Source organism: Strix uralensis, chromosome 1 (assembly GCF_047716275.1).
Source record: "Strix uralensis isolate ZFMK-TIS-50842 chromosome 1, bStrUra1, whole genome shotgun sequence".
Lineage (NCBI taxonomy): Eukaryota > Metazoa > Chordata > Aves > Strigiformes > Strigidae > Strix > Strix uralensis.
Window position 1 is genome coordinate 78,106,481 of NC_133972.1, and position 21,195 is coordinate 78,127,675.

General features: G+C 51.7%; 1 protein-coding gene across 2 annotated transcripts; it reads left to right on the top strand.

Annotated features, from left to right (window-relative positions):
• Positions 1-1,829: 1,829 nt before the first annotated feature.
• Positions 1,830-19,594, top strand: TFAP2A (transcription factor AP-2 alpha). Of its 2 annotated transcripts, none has more exons than XM_074872174.1 (7): positions 1,830-2,588; positions 7,359-7,793; positions 10,729-10,780; positions 12,408-12,639; positions 13,648-13,766; positions 16,095-16,236; positions 17,802-19,594. In XM_074872174.1, exons 1-7 carry the CDS (start codon positions 2,538-2,540, stop codon positions 18,088-18,090), a joined length of 1,320 nt encoding a protein of 439 aa, XP_074728275.1. In that variant the 5' UTR covers positions 1,830-2,537; the 3' UTR covers positions 18,091-19,594. The 2 variants fall into 2 exon arrangements, with proteins under 2 accessions (XP_074728275.1, XP_074728285.1); XM_074872184.1 differs by lacking the exon at positions 1,830-2,588 and adding an exon at positions 5,512-6,018.
• The last annotated feature ends 1,601 nt before the right edge of the window (positions 19,595-21,195 follow it).

The window sequence follows — 21,195 nt, forward strand, 5'->3', positions numbered from 1 at the left end:
CTCCGATCTCCGCCCGGGCCGCACCGTCGCCCTTTGCCGGCTACTGAGAGGGTGGGCGAACCGTCCTGTTCAAACACCCGGGCTTCGGTTACCGAAAACGAGGTGGTTTTGCTCTTTTTTTTTTCCCGCCTTCCCCCCCCCCCCCCCCCCCCCCCGGACAGTCCAGTTCAGTTCAAGATGGGAGCCTAACTTCTTTTTCTGCTCCCAACTTTTCGAATCTCTCGACTAAGTCTTTATTCAGACTGCCTTTTTTTTTTTTTTTTTTTTTTCTTTCAGGATAGCATTAAGTCGTCTGCAAAAAAAAAAAGGAAAAAATACAGTAAACAAATATATTTTAAATTATTTTTACGGTTTGAACTGGCGTCTTTTTATCAGGTCGGTGTGGAGAAACGATCAAAAGAGGATTTTTAAAATTATTTTTTTCGCACTTAAGTCAACTCTTATGTAATCGCACTTACGGGGCTATCTGCCTCGAAATCTGTTCCCGACTTTTCCTTACATCCCGGCCCTCCTCGCTCACGCTCCCCGGGCCCTGCGGGCCCCCCCCGCAGCGCCTGACCGGAGGGGCCGGCCCGGGCGGACCCGCCTCCCGCTGCCCCGTGTGGGTCCCTTGGGGAAAGCCGCCCCCTCCCCTCCTGCCTCGCACCCCAGCCGGCCCGGGGCTGGGGGACAGGAGGGACAAGGGCCGGGCCTTTGGCCCACGGGAGTCCCGGGTGGCCGCGGGTGGGAGGCTGTCCCGGTCGGCCCTGCTCTGCCAGGACTGCACTAAGGGGCGATGGGCCCCTTCGTTACCCTCCTCCCCTCCTCTTTTTCTCATCATCCCCCCCCCCCGGGGGGCATTAACTAGGCTTAATCTGCCAGCTCCATTTGAACCTCAATGGGAGTAAAAACAACAATTTACTCTCCTGCCACTTGCAGACAAAAGCGCTGGTGAAAAAGAGCGTCGGGGGATGGAGGAGGGGGGAAGGGGAAAGGGGGGGGGGGGGGGAAAAATCCGTTTTGGGGATGCAGCTGTGCGTGTGTGAAGGAGCAGGCCCGGGACCCTGGCGGCTTTGCCGCCCTTCCCGTTGTGGGTGCGCGTGTGCCGCCCCCCCCGCAGGCCCACTGCGGCCCCCCCCGCGGACTGGAGGGCCCGTGTGCTCCTGGAGGCAGTAAATTTTCCCCCGGCGTCGGGGGGTGGCCCCGGGAGGGTCTCCCAGGCCGGCAGGGGAGGTTTTGCTGTTGGCAGAGAGAAGTTTTGGGGAGCGGCAGGGCAGCCAGGTGCTCCCTCCACCCCCACGCGGGGATGCCCGGCTCCGGGGGACGCCCGGGGGCCCGGCGGGCGTGGGGAACCGCGCCAGGCCCGACACGCCGGCCCCACGGGGAGGAGAATGCCTGGCCGTTAGGAGCGGCGCGGGGTCAGTGAGAGGAAAAAAAGACGAAAATCGGGAAAAACGAAGCCTTTCGATGGACGGATCGAGGCTGGACACCCGGGGAAGTCAAAGAGGAGAGAAGGGTGTTAAAGCGGCCCCCCGGGGGGGACGGGCTGAGCGCTCGCTTAGCGGCACATTGTTAAGCAAACGAAGCGCTCCACCTAAGAAAGTACCAAAGTTTTATTGTGGTCATTGTTTTGTCCCTTTGCTCGAGCGCTTGCAAAAGACTTTTTGGCTCCTGCTGCATTCACATTACCGCTTGCCCACTTCTATCTGGGAGGTTATGTCGGGTTTGTTTGGGTTGTTTTTTGGGTTTTTTTTGAAGACCAATAGCCAACAGAGCCGAGAGGAACAAAATAGTTTGCCAAGGGAAGAAGCTTCACAAATATCCACCAGAAAGATCAAATCAAATCCGGAGGGCAACAGAAGCCTCCGCAGACAATAACCTCGTTAGAGGAAGACCGAATCTCGTTTCTCCTCGCTTTGGTTTCTTTAAATCCCGTGGAAAAAAAAAAAAAAAGGGGGGGGGGGGAAACCTAGGGGGTGGCTTCATGGCTAGCCCTAAACTCTCTGCAGATGAAGGGACGATCGCCTCTTTGATTTCGCTGGCCACTTTCCTCCCCGCTGGCAGACAGAAGCGAGGGGGGAACGGCCACCGGCGAGCCCCGCTCTCCCGCCCGCAGGCAGAGGCAGGCAGGGCGGGCAGGCAGGGCCCGCTGCCCCCCCTCCCCCCGCGGTGCCGGGGCTCGGCGGGTTGGAGAAAGCTTTTTTTTTTAAAAAAAAAAAATTGTTGTGTTTTTCTTTTCTTTTTTTTTTTTTCTTCTCTCTCCTTATTGCTCGTGGGTCCTTTCTACCTGTGTCCGCCGCTGCAGGTTGTGGTGGTGGCGAGCAGCGGGGCTGTTGCCGATATGCTAATGAGGCGGTGAGGCTGCGGGTGAGGAGCGGGAGAAGGGAAAAGTTCCCACCATTAGAGGGAGATCTCCGAGCGCGGACGGGAGCGCCGCGCCGCTCCGCGCCGCTCCGCGCCGCCTCCGCCAGCCCCGCGCCCCGCGCCGCCCCGGCTCCGCCACCGCCACCGTAGGGAGAGGCAGGGAGAGAAGCAAACCCTCTCTCTCACGCCAATCCATGAAAATGCTTTGGAAGCTGACGGATAATATCAAGTATGAGGAATGCGAGGTAAGCTCTTCCCGCGGCCGCCGGCCCCGCGGCTGCGAGCGGGAGCCTGCAGCATCCCTCCCCCTCGCAATTTCGTTCAGGAAAACTTGTGCGCCTTCGCCAGGCTCCCTGCGGCTGGAGGGGGGCCGGGGTCCCTCGCCAGCAACTTAGGGGCTTGTGGAAACCCAGCTTTGTCGGAAGTGTGTGAGGAGAGGCAAACAGGACCCAGCAGCAGGTCGGGTCTATGGGTAGATCCTCCATAGATAAGGCGCTGTAGGATGCTACAGTCATCCATATGGATGGACGGATGGATGGATGGATGATGGACGGACGGATGAATGAATGGACGGATGGATGGATGGATGAATGAATGAAAGGGCAAAGAGGCAAAGGGAAGAGAATTATTCTTACACACCAGGTACCCGAGGCATCCCAATAAATTGGCTCAGGACCGACGCTTAAACTCAGCCTTTTCGATGTAGCTGCGGGTTGATCACACAGAACTGCACAAATTTGCAGGGGTCAGCTGCCGAACTGAAGTCATGGGCTTGGGAGCGGTGTTCCCCCAGCCGCCTAGTTTTCAGGGCCACACTCCCACGGCTTTGAGCAATAATGTTTTAAGCGCTTGAAAAAAAAAAAAAATGCAATCCACCTAATTTGATTTTGGAGCCGTTCAGCACAGACTGTGTGCGCGCATCTCTCTGTGTGACTGTGTGTGCATCCATATTTTTAGAAAGAGGCGAGTGTCTTTTAATCTGGCAAAAAGAAGAAAAGGAAAAAGAAGAGCGGTGCCCGGGACCCATCCCTGGTCTCAAACCAACGAATACTATTGTCACCCATTTCGCAAAAGTTGCCTGTGCAGTGCGTTTAAACCGCGCAATAAAGGACTCTACGTTGCAAAAGAAGGCAGTTACTTGGTCGTGACCCACGCGGGGAGGTTGCCCTAGCCTCGGCGGAGCCTCGCCGACCTGCATGCGTGGGGCGAAGGGGGAGGCTACGCTCCCGTCTGACCCAGCCGCTGCTTTGAGCGATGCTGTAGCTTAGGAAATGGACCCGGGGCTCGCCAGACTCACCGCCGAACTAAATGCTTTGGTGGTTTAGTCCCGGATCGAGGAGTTTGGGATAAAGCTGTCTCCCGGTGAGGGAGCTGAGCTCTTAGATCCACTCGCGGGCGGATGCTCGATTTCTAGGAATGAGGTGACAGGGGTGCTGTTTCCTTTTTTATTTTATTTTTATTTTTTCCTTAAGCCGGGAAAAAATACTATGTATATTCCTCAGCTGAATTTCGGGAGGAAAGCGTCTCTCTCCCCCTCCCTCCCTCCCCCGCCCCAGGACCGGTGTTGAAGCGTGCACACGTGCGCGCGTGTGGATTTCATCGCGAATGGCTTTTGTTGCCTTGCGCTCATGGGACTTCGCACCGAGGTGCTACCGAACACGGAGGGAGCAGCAGCCGCTCCGCCGGAGCCGCGCCGGCTTTTGGGCGGGCGCAGTTGGCTCCCCCCGTTTTCCTGGGGAGCGGCTGCGGGGTGACTTGTAGAGAGGACGGAAAAGCGGGTGCCTGTGCCCTGCTGGGGACAGGACCTGCCTTTAACAGGGGGGAAAAAAACAAAACAAAACAAAACAACACGGCGGGGGGGGGGAGGAGGGGGGGGTGGCGGTAAAGAAAAGCGGAATAAAAGCGCGGGGAGCCGGGGCTGGCGGGCGGAGCGCGGGGCCGGGCGCCGGCGGCGCGGAGGCTGCGGCGGGGCAGCGGTGGAGCGGTGCCCGCCGGAGGGAGTTGTTTGGGAGTTGCACAGCCAGTCCGACGGGTTGCGCCGGAGCCCCGGCTTGTCTGGGCCGGGAGAAGCGCTCGCCTTGCTTCTTTTCCCGGCTCCCTCTCTCCCCCCCTCCTTCCCGCGTCCCTCCCGCCCTCCTTCCCTCCCCGCCTCGCCGCCTCCTGCCTTTTCCCCCCGTCTTTTCCCGGATCCTCCGAGAGGGGGGCCGCGGGGAGCCCGGCGGAGGCTCCTTGGGCTCCCCAGCCCCCCCGCCCCGGGCGCCCGCCGGCCTCGGCGCTGGGCTCGAACCGGAGAAGGAGAAGGAGGAGGAGGAGGAGGAGGAGGGCTGGCACCCAGAAGGGGAGACACCCAAAAAAACTTTCGCAGCCGGTTTCCGGGACGCGGGGCACGGAGGCGAGCCGGCTTGGCGGCGCGGGGCGGCCGCCGCGGGGGCAGCGGCGCGGGGAGCCCCTCGGCGGGGCGCCGTCGAGGCATGGACGGGGCGGCGGCGGCGGCGGGCGGCCCCGCGGAGCCCACCCCGCGCAAAGGCGGCGGCGGCGCGGCCGAGGGCGGCAAGAGCCAAGGCGGGAGCCAGCAGCCGCTCTTCTCCCTGGGCTTTGAGGCCGGCTACGCGCAGCAGCCGCAGCCCGAGGTGCGCCCGCGAAGGACCGCGGGGCTGGGGGCAGGGGGAGGCGGCGGCAGGGGGGAAGGGAGGGGAAGGGAAGCGAAGGGGAGGAAGGGGGGATCCCGCGCCCCCTCCCCTCTCCCCTTCTGCCCGTCTCTCCCACCCCCACCTCCTCCGCACCCCCCTCCTGGCTCCCACCCTCTCCCTCTCTCCGGATCTCTTTCTCTTTCACTTTTGCATGCCCTGCAACCTTTTAAAATGTTGCCCCTTTCCTGTGATTCGTCAGACGCAGCAGCATGTCCCCCCTCTCTCTCTCCCGCTCCCTCTCTCTCCCTTTTTGTCTCTCTCTCCCTCTCCCTCTCCCCCATCTCTGATTAGATACACTGATTCTTCATTCAATGGACGTCATTTAGAACAGGCTCTGCCTTGAGTTGCCTTCTCGCTTCACGCTCGATTTCCAGCCATTCTTCCCTTATTAAGTGTTCGTGTAATATTAATAGTCATGAATATCTGCTATTAGGAGTCTCCAGGAAGGCAGCAGATCTGTTATTAGGAGCTCAAGTGAAGCAGCAGCTAAGTCAAAGGAGAAAAAGAAAGAAAGAGACAGAGGAAAAAAAAAAAAAAAAGGATTAAGAAACAAACACACACAAGCTAAAAACAAAGCAAAAAAAGGCAAAAAAAAAAAAAAAGCGCAAAACCAAAAAAAAGGCAAAAAAAAAAAAAGCAACCAACTTTGACTCCTCACACCGCGCCAGGATAGAGAGCTCGCCTTGGCAACACCCGATGAAGGGCAGCAGAGATCGGTGCAAGTTCTGATGGATTATAGTGGCGCGCCCGCGGTGCAGGAGCAGCCCCGGCGCCCCGGTCCTGCCGCCCGCGCCTAGCGCCGGGCTCCGGCCGCGCTCCCTCCGCGCCCGCGCCGCGCCCGCACCCGCGGGGCTCCGCCGGGGGCTGCGCGCTCCGCCGGTCCCTTTCCTCTGCCTTTTTTTTTGTTGTTGTTTTGGTTTTTTTCCTACCTTGACTTGTAACCCCCGACTCTTCGCAGATGTTAGTACACAGTTTTTCGGCTATGGTGAGTTGCTTCACGTTTCTCTCGGAGGGGGTCTGGTGTGTGCTGGGTGTTGCTATTGTTGTCGGCGGTGGCGGTGGCGGTCGGGGTTTCGCACCCAGCTTTCCAGAGAGGGCTTTTTTTCCTTTCCTTCATTTTTATAAATTCGGTGGTTTTCCTTTCCCCCCTTCTCTCTTTCTTTTTTTTCTCTTCCCCCCCCCCCCTTTTTTTTTTTTTTTTTTTTTTTTTTGGTCTGCTTCGAGCGAAAGGCAAAAGGCTTTGCTTGGACCCTACCGCTTCCATTTCTTCACCTTGCCACCTGCAAACGGGATATTTTCAGCTTTCTCGTTTCCCTTTTTCGGGATCGTGGCTCATTCCCCTCGAACCCTCCTCCTCCTCCGCGGAGGCCATGCCTTTTTCCCCGGACATACCTGCGGGCTTTCCTGCCCGGCCGCGGGAGCCGGCAGAGCCGTGCCCAAACGCCCGGCCTCATTTCGGTGCCGCTCCCCCGTCGGGGCGGCGGGGCTCGGGGCGATGCTCCCCACGGCTGCCCGGCGCATTCCTCCGCTGCCCCGGCCGTCGCCGCCGCCACCAGACCCCCCCGCCCCCCCCCCCCCGGCCCCCCTTCCCCCCCACTCCGCTCCCAAATCGCCCGCTGGCGAGCGGGGAGCTCGGCCGGGCACCCGGGCGGCTGTCCCCGTAGGTGGGGGACCGTGGCAGTGTCTTCGCCCCCAAACCTTTGTAAAACTCGCGGGGGGAACGACCGGTTTGTTTAGAGCCTATTTCGGCGTCTTCTGGTAACAAAATGGCAGTGGGCTTGGATTTTCCAGGGTTTTCTTGGGATGCGTTACCGGTAATGCCAGCGACAGTATTTGTCTCGGTTCTGCCCAGGGCCAGCGGGAGGATTTTGGGTCGTGGTAGAATTATTATTTTAATAATGCCCGCTTATGAATTATTCTTTTTATTTGCGGGAAATACCTCCTCCTGAAATGCCGGGGCGCGATCTGTTGAGCATCCGCGGTGTATCGCCGCAATGTTTTATTAATTATTATAAGCAGTCTTGTTATAATTATTGCTATTATTGCTGTTATCGTTGTTGCCGTTGTTATTATTATTATTTAAAAAGCGAGACTGCCTCCTAATTGTGTGCGAAGGGAAATCGGAGGCAGAGAAAGCCCCAGACCTGCTCTTCTCCGCCTCGGAGCGGACGAATTGCCCATCTCTGCCCGATAGGTGAAACGCGCAAGCCGATTTTGAAGAGAAACAGTTTGATTTTACCTTTGTTTTTCTTTTCTCCCCCTCCTTCCCCTTCCCCCTCCTCCCTCCCCCCCCCCCCCCCCCAACGCCGCCCCCCCCCACCTCAGGAGCGCCACGACAGTACCAGCAACGGGACAGCCCGGCTACCCCAGTTGGGGACCGTGGGTCAGTCTCCCTACACCAGCGCCCCGCCGCTCTCCCACACCCCCAACGCCGACTTCCAGCCCCCCTACTTCCCCCCTCCTTACCAGCCCATCTACCCCCAGTCTCAGGACCCCTACTCCCACGTGAACGACCCCTACAGCCTCAACCCCCTCCACGCCCAGCCGCAGCCCCAGCACCCAGGATGGCCGGGACAGAGGCAGAGCCAGGAGACTGGGCTGCTCCACACGCACCGGGGTTTGCCCCACCAGCTCTCGGGGCTCGACCCACGCAGGGACTACCGGCGGCACGACGACCTGCTCCACGCCCCGCACGGGCTGGGCTCGGGGCTGGCCGACCTGCCCCTCCACTCCATCCCCCACGCCATCGAGGACGTGCCGGTAAGCCAAGGGGACGCCCCGGGGCCCGCTCGCCCCTCTTCCCCCGTGTCCCCCTCCTCGCGGGAGCCGAACTTCGGGGGGGGGGAGGGAGGGAGGGGGACCCCCCCAAAAAAAGAGGGGGAGGGAAGAAGATAAACGTGTCCCCCCCACCTGCCCCGGGAAAGGCGAAACCCCCACCTAGAACAATAGGTTCTCGCAGCTCGTCCCTGCGCGACGCCTCCCCGCTAATGCGCCCGCTAAAATATAAATAAATCAAATTACTGTCATCATTAACAATATCTTTCCTTCTCAATGACAATAAGCTGTTACGATTGGAAGAATATATAATATCACCACCGGGCCGTGCATTTGGGGATTTCTCGCTGCCTTGGGAAAAACACGAGTTTGAAACGCGAGATCTCATTAAATGTCCTCCCAGGCAAACGTAAAGGGGGAAGGAAGAAAAAGAAAAAAAAAAAAAAGTGGGTGAAAGTGGCCTAAGAAGGAAAAATCGGTTTCTCGTGATTACAGAATTGGCATATGGGATAACGACATCCAAAGTTGTAAGAGGGTACAGGCAGATCCTCTTCTCTAAAGGAATTAATTGACAAATCAGGGAAGAGGTATACTAAAACGCTGCCGCCTCCTTTTAGCAGCGGTGCAAAGGGATGACCTCATAAATCATTAGCTATAGGTTATCAAATTCGAGCCAGACCTGCTACACCCTATATTGAATTAAATGTTGGGAGCCTATTGGAGGATGCATTATTTGGGGGGCCTAATTCTGTTATCGATAAATACGGATTAAAAAAATGATTTCTAATTAAGCATGACATTAGTGCACGGGCTATTTACAAAGCAAGCCAGGGCTATTGTTCAGTTAGGAAAGTGGCTTTATGCAATGTGATAGGTCGTGATCAAAGTTCATCTTTCTGGGTTTCTCCCCGAAAATGGAATTAGAACATGGCAATAAATTTATTAAAGCCCACAGAGCTCGTGCTGAGGGACTGAAGCTGCTCGACTTGCAGGAGGAAAGAGGAGGAGGGAACTGTGGTATCTGGATGTGATTTTTGCTGAAATGCCATCCCAAATTACAGGATCAAATATTACAACAATATATTTGCTGACAGTTTAATGAGTACAGTTTCGTGTTGCAAGGATAATGTTCAGATGAACTTACCTATTTTTGGGGGTCATTTTGAAACCTTTTGTAAATTATACTTGGGGAAAACACTGAATTTATTACAGCGCTCATCTGGCTAAATTAGCCACAGAAAATTGCTGGTTATGTTTAGCAGTTTTGCAATAAACGCATACGTTTCCCAAAGTGGAGGATTTAGTAAGCAATTTGGATCCGTTAAAAGCAGGTCGATTCTTTAAACTTGATATAAAATAACATGGAGGCAATAGTAAGAATAAACTAATTTGTTGACTGCAAGCCCCTGATTGCAGCAGGAGGAACATGACCTAAAATGTTCTCTTGAATTCTCCCTCTCCTCAATTGTGCTCTGTGGCAGTGGGCTGATTCGGGAAGCCTCCTCTGCAGATCTATGAATTAATAGTGTTGCTATACTTCGTGAAAACTAAATGCCATCTGGTTTAAATCCTTAAACCAGCCCAGCCAATTTTTTTTTTTTATTTTTTTTTTTTCTCTGTAAAACTGAATCGGCAGGCTGCATGAAGGAAAGCATAAAAATAAGAGGATGTATCTTTTAAGAGTATTTCATGTAGTTATGAAAAAAAAAATCCTTTACGGAAAGCTGGGTCGGGGAAGGGTCATTTTTGAATTTTTCTGTTGCTGCAACAGTTAACCTTTAATAAAAACGACCGCTAAATATTTAAGAAAATCAAGTAGATGGTGAAAATTATTTAATCATAAATATCTCTGTGGGATTTTAAACTTAACAGTCCTCCCTGTATGGAATATGTGTAGAAATAACACAAATAAAAGTATTATGCCACACTACATTTACTTTATGGGTTTAGGGTGCATGCATAAAGGGATCATATTTCCCCATATAGTTAAAACACAAGAACTGCAGCAGTAGTCATTTCTGAACATTTCTCAATTTAATTATACTTAAATCCAGAAGCACTTTAGGCAAGTTACAAATGAGAGCATTGAGTATAATAAAACCTGTAATAAAGCAACTTAGTACCATCCACCCGGAATCATTGAGATCAGGCACAATTAACAGGAGCATAAATCCAAGACAGAATGGAAAATGTTAGAATCAGTATTATTGTTGGACAAAGACTAGAGAAGGAAGTAATAGTTTTTTAAATGGTAATGCCTGGGTTTTGTAACGATTGCGAAATCTTCTATCTCAGCAGCACTGGTGTTAATTTGTAAACACAGCCAGACATTATATTGCCTGTCAGTTTTTGGAATTAGAAAACATGATTTCATTTGACTTTCTAATCACGTCGTGACTCCGCCGCGCGAACCCCAGCTGTAGCCGCGACCGCGGAACCTGCGAGGGGACAATAGTGGGGGACGCGGGGTGCGTGGGGCGGCGTGGGGCCCCCCAGGCGCCGCACCGGTCCCAGCTCCTTTGTGCTTTTCCCTCCCGCGGGCGCGGGCGCAGCGGCGGGGAAGGGCCGGGCCGGCCCGGGCCGGGGCCGCGTCCCGGGGAGGAAGGGAGGGGAGGGGGGGAGCCCGCAGGAGCTGGAGCCCACTCGGTCGTTGGGTTCGGCCCGGGGGCGTGGGGGTGCTTTATCATTTTGTTCCTATTTCTTGGGGAACAGGGGAAGAGCGGGGAGGGATGCAGGACTCCTCGCGGTAAAGGAAATCGCCCCCCAAATCCCATCTCCCCCTCGCCGGGGGATCTGTAGTTTCCCTCCTCGCACCGTGCATGGGGAGGGGGGACACAACTTCTCCCGCACCCCAGCCCAGCCCTCCCTGCCTTTTGTTGTGGTTGTACATTTACATCCCTGCCTGTTCCTTTTGTTGCAGCACGTAGAAGACCCCGGTATTAACATCCCAGATCAAACTGTAATTAAGAAAGGTAAGCCGTTTCCTTGCGCATACCAAACATGTCGTCACAGGCTGGGGAGTGCTCGCAGGGAGGACTCACCCGGCCTCCACCCCCCCACCCCCCGCAGCCCCCCGGCCCCGGGCTCCTTCCTCTGGCACGTACTGTTGGCCAAAAGGTTGGAGGCAGAGAAAGAAAACGGGCAATGCGGGTTGAAATCTGCCCTCTTAAATGGCCACGTTCGCCGGGTATTTTAATTATTGTTGTCGTTAACGAGGAAAAATGTTAGCAGATGAGCTAGAAAATCCAAGCCGGTATTTTAGTGCATTAGCGAACAGTTGGGTTTCGTGTCTTGCCCCGTGCATCTGGCTGAGCGACGGGGTGTAATCGTTGTTGGGAAACTGGGCTGTGAAAGAGAAATAGTTGTTCCTCCTTCTCCGGGTTTTCTGATGTAAATCGCGGCGGCGGTGAGGTGGGCTGCTGGAGAACAGGGGGCGAGTTCCAGGGAACTGGTGTCTGTCCGTCAGGGCGGTTTTCGTTGGCTTTGTGCGCTTTTGCTTCGCTTGGAATTGAATTGCTTGGAGGCTGGTCCCCCAAACCGTGGAAAATACTTATGGCGTGTTTTCACTCAATTTTCTTTTCCCGTCTTTCTTCGGACAACCGAAGGATTTGGGAAAGGTGGCACAGGGCTGTTTGCAAGGGAGGTTCTCGGTGGAAAGCGCTTGGTTTGCGTTTGGATCCTGCGTAGGGAGCTGCTGTTGGGAGCGAAACTCGCAGGGCTGAGCACGTAGCTACCTCCTGCCTACTCCGAGGGGTGCCACTGCCGTGCAGCCGCCTGCAGTTTGGGTACCCCGGCCGCCACCGGAGCAAGGTGCTGAATAGAGCTGCTCTCCCCTCTAGCCCTAACGGCTCTTACAGCCAGGGAGCTCAAAGTTTCATTTCCCCCCCACCCCCGTCTGTAAAGCCTTTGTCACGTCAAATTAGATGTGCAAGGGATAAATCTTAAGAGATGCTCTTTCCAAGTCGACATGATAATTGGCTCTTTTATTAGTAATCTCAAGAGTTCGTTTAACTCCTGTTGTATCTATTAGCCTTCCCAGAGCTATTAATGTCACAAGTGATCTATCCAAAACGGAGAGAGCCCCCTGCCCGGTTGGACTGTGTCCGCGAAGAGTAGTGGGGTAGGGCGGAGGAGAAAGGGAAGGCGACCGGGAGACCGGAGGCCGGCGGGCACCGCATCCCGAATGGCGGCACGGTCCCTCCCCGCCCGGGTCGGGTCGCCCCTGCACAGCGGCCGCTGGGCAGGGACCAGTCTTTATTTTGGGGAGCGACCGGCGCCTTAGCAAGCAGTCGTCCCCTCCCCCGACGGCGTGCGCCCGCTCCGGGCTGGCGGGGGGGCGGCGGATTATTTTTTTAATTGCTGCGGGTTGCCCCGCTCTCTCCCTGCTCCTCCCGGCGAGCGTTGGGGTGCCGCCGGCCGCCCTGTCCCCGCTCCCTCCATCCTGCCCCGTGGGCGCTGCGGGGCCGGGTGCGGGGCTCGGGTGCCCGGCGGTGGCGGCGGCCTCCCCCCCCACCCCCCCCCCCCCCCCCCCCAAATACCCAGCCCCCAGCTCCCCACCCGCTCCTCACCCTCACCTCCCTGCTCCTCCCTCCCTTGCAGGCCCCGTGTCCCTCTCCAAGTCTAACAACAACGCCGTCTCCTCCATCCCCATCAACAAGGACACGCTCTTCGGCGGGGTGGTGAACCCCAACGAGGTCTTCTGCTCGGTGCCGGGCCGCCTCTCGCTGCTCAGCTCCACCTCCAAGTACAAGGTCACGGTGGCGGAAGTGCAGAGACGCCTCTCGCCGCCCGAGTGCCTCAACGCCTCCCTGCTGGGCGGAGTGCTGCGGAGGTGAGGGGCGGGGAGCGCGGGAGGCGGGATGGCGGACTAGAACGCCCGGGCCGGGCCGCGCCGGGCTGCGCCGGGCGGGAGGGAGGGGAGGGAGGAGGAGGAAGAGGAGGAGGAGGAGGGTGAGGGCCCACGCGAGGCGGTGGCTGGGGGGGGGGCGCAGCGCCCGCCGCTAGGGGTCGGTGCGCGCGCGGCCGCCGGGGCAGGGCTGCGAAGCGGCGGGGGGGGGCGCTGTAGCCATGGCAACGCGCAGCCTTGTGTGGCCCCCGTGCCCCGCTTTGGGGGGCCCGGCGCGTGTGCGTGTGTGTGTCCCCACGCTGTCCTGTCACGGCGATGAGCACCCCCCCCCATACACCCCGCACCCCCCGGGGAGCGGGGAGGTTACCGGTGGGCACCCACGCTGCTGCCTGCCACCCTGGGCCTGCGGCCTCGCCCAGGCAATTGCGCAGCGCCCGGGCAGGGAATAACATTCAGGATTAATTAAACCAGTTCCCACCTCCACGGCCCGGCTGGGTCCGGCTCTGTCGAAAAGCCGCAGATGGGCCACGCAGGGATTAGTGTGAGGGCAGTGATGCGCCGTGGCGGTAACGGGGGCTGCTGACCCTACAAACGGTTCTCCTCCCGTAACGCCTGGGCCGCTGCCCGTGGGCTGTGGGGAGAAGCTGCCCCCGGGTCTGTGGCGCCTTGGGAGCTCAGGCGGCTGCCTCCGGGGTCCAGCCCTGGCCATGATGTGCCCAGAGCTCCCAGCCAGCCTGGACGCTGATCCGGACCTCAGCGAGGGCCCCTGTTCCCTAGACATGGAGCCATCCAAAGCCCCATCCTTATGTCTGAGACTCAGCTTTCAGCAACACTCGCTCTTCAGCCCCCCACAACCATGCCCCCCCCCCCCCCCAACCCTTTACTCCCCTCCGTGGGAAGGTGATGTGTCGGGGTGATCTGCAGGCAGGAGCCAAAGCGGGAGCGGGTCACCCCTGCCAGCCCCGTTTCTCAGTGCCTTTCTGTGCGGAGCAGGGCGAAGTCTAAAAACGGAGGGAGATCTCTGAGGGAGAAACTGGACAAAATAGGATTAAACTTGCCAGCCGGGAGGCGTAAAGCTGCTAATGTTACCTTGCTCACGTCGCTTGTGGAGGGTAAGTGACTAAAAGAGCTGGGAGGGCCCGTTTGGAAAATGTGCCTGTTGCTTTTGCCTAATGGGAGAAGACTTGGGTTGGTGTTTTTCCCCAAGTCAGTGCTGCTTGTTGGAAATTGGAAGGGCGTTATTTTCTCTGCCTTATAAAAAAAACCCAAACATGTTAATTGTGTGCCTTTGTTTTTGGTTTTAACCTGAAATGGGCTTGTGCGAGTCCTGCAGACTCAGCATCGCGTTCTACCATTTATTTGCTTTTAAGTCTCTAAGCTAGTAATTTTCAGGGCCCCATCTTTCTCCCTCGTTTAAGTGAGTAATCCCTCCCCAGAGTAAGCTGATCTCATTGGGAGCAGCATGGGAAGGATCCCTGCGAACGGGGGCTGTGGGCTCAGCCCATAAGAGACCCCCGAGTGTCAAGTTGGAAGTTACGGGGAGCAGAGCCTCTAATGCTTCACTGCCATCCTTCTGCCACAGGTGGACAACCAAGCAATTTTAAATGTCAGAAATTGCAGCTACTTTAAGTTTGTTCTCCCTCCCAGCCCGGAGCCACATAACAGTAAATCATTTAACTTTTCTGACATCTGCATTTGAGAAATGCGTGACCATTACTTCCTGAATTAATTTGGGAATCCTTGACCTCAGCCATGAATTAATGGTGTCCTGAAAGCCTCAAAGTTGCACCACCACCACCCCCCACTCCCTTTGGTTCTCATTTTCAGAACACGTGTTCCCTTGGCTATATCGGTCTCCTCTACTTCGCTCTGGCCAGAAAAGGTGCAACTTACTTTTAATGCCTTGGGACACCCTGTGCTGTCAGAACCGGGAGGTGGGAAGCTCAAGGGTTGGCAGTCGTTTAGTTTTGAAGCAGTTGATGTGTCACACTGACTGGCAAAAAGTAAGCTCAAGGCCAGCAAATAGATCCTCCTCCTTTCCCCTCACTTACGGATTCGACTGCATTTTAGACCGCTTCAGTCTGCAAAGTGCTTTTAAGCTCGGCCCGGGCTGTGCGCAGGTTTGGCTTAAGTTTGGTTGTGTAGGAGGGAATTTGTTGTTTTGTTTTGTTGTCACTTCGTATTCTGTGAGAAATGTTTCATGTTCAAAGAGACGGGGAAAGAAGCGCTGCGCAATGCCAGGCTTCGGTTTTTTAAACATCAGGATTAGTGGCCGCACTATATTTATACTGCGTGAAAATTACTGCGTCTTCACGTTTTTGAAAAGGCTTTGAAATTGCATCAACGTGCTGTAGTAAAAAATCACTAGGGGAAAACTTGTAAAAAGTCTAGATTTGGTAGATGCTTAACATTATTTGTGATCTTAATGAATATGGAGAAGGTTTTATGGTAATCTATTGTTCTGTTTGGCTTTCACATACAATGGCTTTAAAAGAATGATTTTTTTTTTAAAAAAAAAAACCAAACCAAAACAAAACCAGCGGCCGGATCTCCAGATAACTTAGCGATGGTAGCTAATTTTGGGGGGATGATAGTATAAACACTGCTGGGGCTTTGAGTCCTGTAGCGATGAGGCAGTTTCTAGAGTACTGTTATTGTTTATGATCCGCTCCATTTTATGGAAACAAGCTCACTGGACTGAGGCTTTGAAGCTCTAATTGGCGCATGCGTTCTTCCGGAGCTAGAGCTAATGGCAGGAAGCCCTGCAGTAAAAACCAACTGGTTCAGGAAATTAAAACCAAAGATTTGAAAATCAACAAAACAGACAGACTCGGTGGAATGACCCTAAAATTCTCATGGTTAATCGTTTGGGGGTGAACATATAATTATATGTGATCAAGTTAAATTTTAAACACTTAGCTGTTTAATGCATTTTATTTAGAAGAGCTCTAGGAGTAATTATGATCAATATTAATCATTGATGCATTGCAAAAGAATATAGGGACATGGCTGAGGCAAACAAACATTTCCAGAGTAAATAGCTGTGAATGAAATGTAGGTAAATGACAGTATATGGGTACGGATATTTAAATCTAAGCACACGTCCTAGGTGAATGGAGCCTGCCTGTCTAAAAGTATCTGTTAGTCAATGTAAACTTTAAAAAATTCTGATGTGAGATTTCTCTTGTAATGATTGTCGTGAAAATACACATTTGCATTGCCCTCGACTGAAGCAAAGAAAACTCCTGCGAGATAAGATGTGATTAGCATTTCTTACCCTACCTTTTTCACAGAAAAAAGTCCAAACCTTTTAGAAGAAAAGCCCAGCTAGAATGTAGTGCCTTTTTTTTTTTTTTTCCTAATGGATTTTTGCCTCTGTGCAGTGTGTACTGATGAGCTGTGTGTTTCCCTTCCATCCCCACCCATGCCTCCCTTTTCAGGAGAAGCCGTACATCTCGCTAGAGATTTTGGGTACGTTTGTGAGACAGAATTTCCTGCCAAAGCAGTAGCTGAATTTCTCAACCGACAACATTCCGATCCAAACGAGCAAGTCACAAGAAAAAACATGCTTCTAGCTACAAAGTAAGACATTTAACTTTCTGGCATGTTGCTCAAAAGTGAGGGGAGGGTGACAGACCCGGGTTTGGGGCTTTTATTTGAGAGCGTTTGCCACGTACATAGCCAGTGGCTGATGGCTTTGCAAATTGCGAGGGGGTGTATTTGCCCTCCTGCTATAGGAGAACTCCATAGAACAGCTTGCTTTCCATTGAGTCAGTTCGTGCAGATTACCTTGAAAGCGAGTCGTGAAAATTGTGGGTGGATATTTAGTTAAAGAAAAAGCAGTAATTCTTCAGAGAAAATAATTTTCGGGGCCTTTTCACTTAGCTTATCGGTTTAGGTAGAAGGGGAAGAATTCCCATTGACAGTAAAATAAAACTGGCACATTAAACTGATTTCAGTTCATTAAAATCGGCAATGGTTCTTTCTGCCTAAGCAGCTCTGTTACTTAGTGAATATAGGGATATTAAAAATATATTTTAAATGGCAATCTGTACGCAGTTAAAATGCTACCAGAGTTTATCATTGGTGGGGCTGCCTAGACTTCCAGGTGGTGTGTGAAAAGAAAATGATTGTTTTGATATGTTTGCTGGAAATTAAAAGGGTTGTTTAGTAGCCCTTAATTACCAATGGAGGTGTCACCAAAGGGCACAGTGCCAGAGGGCGCAGGCAGAAGATGGGAACCGCTTTATGGCTGGAAGACATTAACGCGGGTTTTAGAATACAAACTGTTTCAACACGCCTCTGAGCTCTCTGGCTATAAGGTGTGTTATTTCCCCAACCATTTGTGCAGCGAGTGGATGATATAACCTAACTTCTGCACTGTGCCCTCGTATCCTCTCTTCCCACCTCCCTGGTAGGAAATTTCCAGACCCCAGTTAGCGTCAACCTTCGCCTCTGTGGGAAGGTCCCCTTGGATTTGGAGAGATAGATGTACATACATAAATGTTTCAGAATACCCTAATTTAAAGCCTCGATTCCCCTCTCAGCCCTTGCTCCTTCTTCCCGACGCACAGGCGTGTTTTAGCCTTGTGAAGGAAGAGGCCCGCGCCTCTCTCCAGTTCCAAATAAAAAGGATCTTCCAAGACATGGATAAATCCCTGAACCTCCCTTTAGGTATCGCGCCCCATTTATTCCCTTCCTCCCTGCTGGGGAACTTTAAACTGGGCGTCTGCCCCAAAACCCAGCTCGGCAGGGACGCGTGTTTGTGGGGAGGGTGTGGGGGGGCTGCCATAGGGGTAGGCGGGAGGTGTGCGTATCTGTGTGCCTGTTATTTGTCTGTGTGTTGGCTGGGGCCGGGGCGTGATGCGTGTGTGCAACCGTGTGTGCGTGCGAGGCGAAGGGAAGAGGTTTGTGTGTGCCGGGGAAGTGTGAGAATTAGGGGGAAGGATGTATAGAGAGGCGAGAGAGAGGCGAGAGAGCGTGTGTGTGCTCGGGGGCAGCAGCCCCCTTGATCCAGGGGCTTGTGTAATCTAGCAGGGTGCATGCACAGGCTTTGCTGCTGCCAGTGACGGTTCATTTCTCTCCCTCTCTCTTCCCCTCCCTCCCTGCCTCCCTCCCTCTGTCTCTCTGCTCCATTTGTGCTACAGACAGATCTGTAAAGAGTTCACCGACCTGCTGGCTCAGGACCGATCTCCCCTGGGGAACTCGCGGCCCAACCCCATTTTGGAGCCGGGCATCCAGAGCTGCCTGACCCACTTCAACCTCATCTCGCACGGCTTCGGGAGCCCGGCGGTGTGTGCTGCCGTCACCGCCCTGCAGAACTATCTCACCGAGGCGCTCAAGGCCATGGACAAAATGTACCTCAGCAACAATCCCAACAGCCACACAGACAACAGCACCAAAAGCGGCGACAAAGAGGAGAAGCACCGAAAGTGAGGATCCCCCCCCCCTCCTCTCCCTTCCCCCTCATAGCCCATCGATCCATTCATCTCCCTCCTCCCTCTCCCCTGCACCCAGCACCCCAGGCTACAGCAAGAGAATGAGCGTCCTTCTGCCAATCCTGTTCTCTGACTCTGCAGGACTGCTCTGCCCTCTCCCCAAACCCCTTCCCAGCATCCACATTTCCATTTGCTCCCTCTTGACTTCCCCCCCCCTCCCCGCTGCCACCATCGTTTTACCCCAGTTTGGAGCCCAAGAGAACAGAACAGGGGGATGGAGCCAGCAAAGAAAAAAAGTTCTGTCTTGAGTTTGTGAACTTTTTTTTAAATAAAAGAAAAGGAGGAAAAAAAAAAACAAAAACAAAACAAAAAAAGAAAAGGACTTTTTTTTCTAAAAATATATAAAAAAAATTAAAAAAAAAACCCAAAAGAAATAAATAATACTTAAAAAATTCTATGAGCTTCACCGGACTGAATCACCACCTTCCCTTACATAAACTTCAGTTAAGATTGTAGCCATATTAAAAACGAAAAAAAGTGAAAAAAGTGCAACAGCAGCAGCAACAGCAAACAAACAAAAGGCAAAAAGGACTGATGACATTTTATCAGTATTGTGAATAAACTTGAACACAAAACACAAGCAGTTCCATGTCATATCTTCAGTTGTAGAACTTTTTCCTGTCCAAGGTAAAGCGACCAACTTGAACTTTCTATTGCAACACGATTCACGGTTATTATATAAGGGAATCAGTGTTCATGTATGTATATATTTATTTATGTGTAATTTAATGGGAATTGTAAATATGGTGAGTCTGTTTTAAGCCTTTTTTTATTTATCTGGTGATCTCGTTTACCTCTTGTTTAGTGGGTTTTAAATCTTCCCCTCTTAGTTCATCATGTGGTTCATGGTACTTATTTAGATATCAGAGGTTTTTTGGGGGTTTTTCTCTGGGATTCATCATTTTTAGCCCTGTTGTAGCATGTTAAAGGCGACAATGAAGCAGCTGAACAAATAAAGAACCATGAATTTTTATATATAATTAGTATGACATTTAGTTTCTCATTAAAGATAAAATAAAGTGATGTTGGACCCTGGCAAGGTTTTTAAACATGTTAGTGGTTTTACAACCCTTATGTGTTGTGGAAAATGAAAGAAGAAGTTATTTTCATCCACTGTCCTTTTCCCGAAAGCACCATCAGAGCAATAAATTAATATTGTCTTTTAAAACAAGATTTAGCTTTTCTTTCCTTTTTTTCCCCCTCTTTATTTTTTTTCTCCTTTCTCCCTTTCTTTTGTTTTTCTTTTTCTCCTTTTTTTCTTTTTTTTTTTTTTTTTCCAAAGAACTTCAAACATTCGGGACCACCTGGTATCCTGTATTTCCACTGGCCATATTGGAAGCAGTTATAGTTGTATTGTATTGAGTTGTGCCGGCAGTAGTTTCCATGCCTATCAATGTATCATAGTCCTTTGTTGCCCAGATAAATAAATATTTGATACGCTTTATGTCGATTTTTTTATTCAGTGGCTGTCTTTACCCAGGCGTATTTTTGTTCTTGGCAGTATTTTTTATTCAGTATGGTTACAGTAATTGAGTTTAACTCTCCCTTGACAATTGCTCCTTGCAATAAGCAGCTGAACCCATTGTTTCCCTCAAGTATAATAAAAACTTACTTTCAACTTGGAGTTCAGAGCAGGGTATCATTTAGATATTCCACTGAGTCTGTATTCAGACAAATGACACAATAAAGCACAATGTATTCTTTTGGATAAAAAATTGTCTGTACTACTAACAAAATGACACACTATCTTTTCTTTAACCAAAACATAATTTTATTTAAAAAATAAAGTTTTATTTTATTTATGTTGACCTCTAGGTTTTTATTTATGTTTATATATAGCATGCAGAATTATAAGCCTATAAAATTTTGTACATGTAGTTGTCCTAACGGGGAGCAGAGATTAAAAAAACCCCATTATCTCAAAAAGGAAATTTTAAAAAGAATCATTGCTGAGCAGATATTGAAAATTAGGTGCTATGAAAAAAATTATATACTGGTGAATCAGAGCCGGGTGCTCCCTCCCCCTCAAGAAAAAACAAAAGCTCCGTAGTCGATGCCAACAAAATCATCTCACGGTTGTGAACTTTAGCGAAATCTTGCAGGAGACAGATTATTTCTGATTGATGGTTCGTGTTTTAGCGGAATGCACAGATTGACATTTTGAGATGGTTGTGTCAGTTTATAAGGGACTGAAATTTTTATCTTGAGTTTCTTCTTGTGGAAACCAGTTGTAAAATAGGGAAGTTTGCTTTAAAAAAAAAATGGAGTGTACATCTTGAAGATGAGCTGTAAAAACGTGAGAATTCAGACTTTGAATCTATTTTCTTTGGCCCAGGGCATAGGTGGAATCAGGATCAGGCTGTATTATATTATATCACAGGAAAGGAGGCTAATGCAGTTTAGAATGTAAAGGCATTTTAAAGAGATAGTCTGTAAGTGCTGGTGATATTTTGGTGGTGGTGGTGGCTGATTTTTCTCTCTTTCTCTTTTCTTCCCTCCCTGACACTCTCTCTCTGCCCCCTTTTTTTTCTTTTTTGCTCAGGCAGAAATTGAGGAGGTTAAGAGGGAGGTGTTTACAATGAAGCTGCAAAGAGAATTAACATTTGCTCATATATTTTGACGTTTGGTAGGGCTGGTGAAGCAAAGCATTAGATAAAGCCCAAGATGTTTCATTTTGCTTTGGTAATCTACTTATGGAAGGCTGTGTAAAATCAATCTTGCCAAGCAGAAAGAGAGTTGGTGGAGTCTAAATTCTATTTTCGAGAGCCAGCCAGTTTATAAAAATGGTGAATATTTTTTTCCTATAAATTGAAAGTGGATCTTTTGAATGCAAAGCTGCAATTGTTTTAAAAACAGTTATTTATTATTTCCAAGAGAGACTGGTTAACTGTAAAGTAGATGTAACAAAATAATGAGGTGAATGAACCCTAACTGTACATATTCTTGACATAAATGAAATGCACAGTATTGTAGCAGGTGAAGTGAAGCATTGTCTATCAGGGCTGTTTTTCTTGGCTGCATCTCAGATTGTGTGTGGGATCCT

Bases quoted from the DNA above. Each gene is read 5' to 3' on its own strand.
- TFAP2A (XM_074872174.1), top strand. From the start codon at position 2,538: ATGAAAATGCTTTGGAAGCTGACGGATAATATCAAGTATGAGGAATGC. The intron at 10,781-12,407 runs GTAAGCCGTTTC...CCTCCCTTGCAG, and splicing joins TCAAACTGTAATTAAGAAAG to GCCCCGTGTCCCTCTCCAAG. The intron at 12,640-13,647 runs GTGAGGGGCGGG...TGTGCGGAGCAG, and splicing joins CTGGGCGGAGTGCTGCGGAG to GGCGAAGTCTAAAAACGGAG.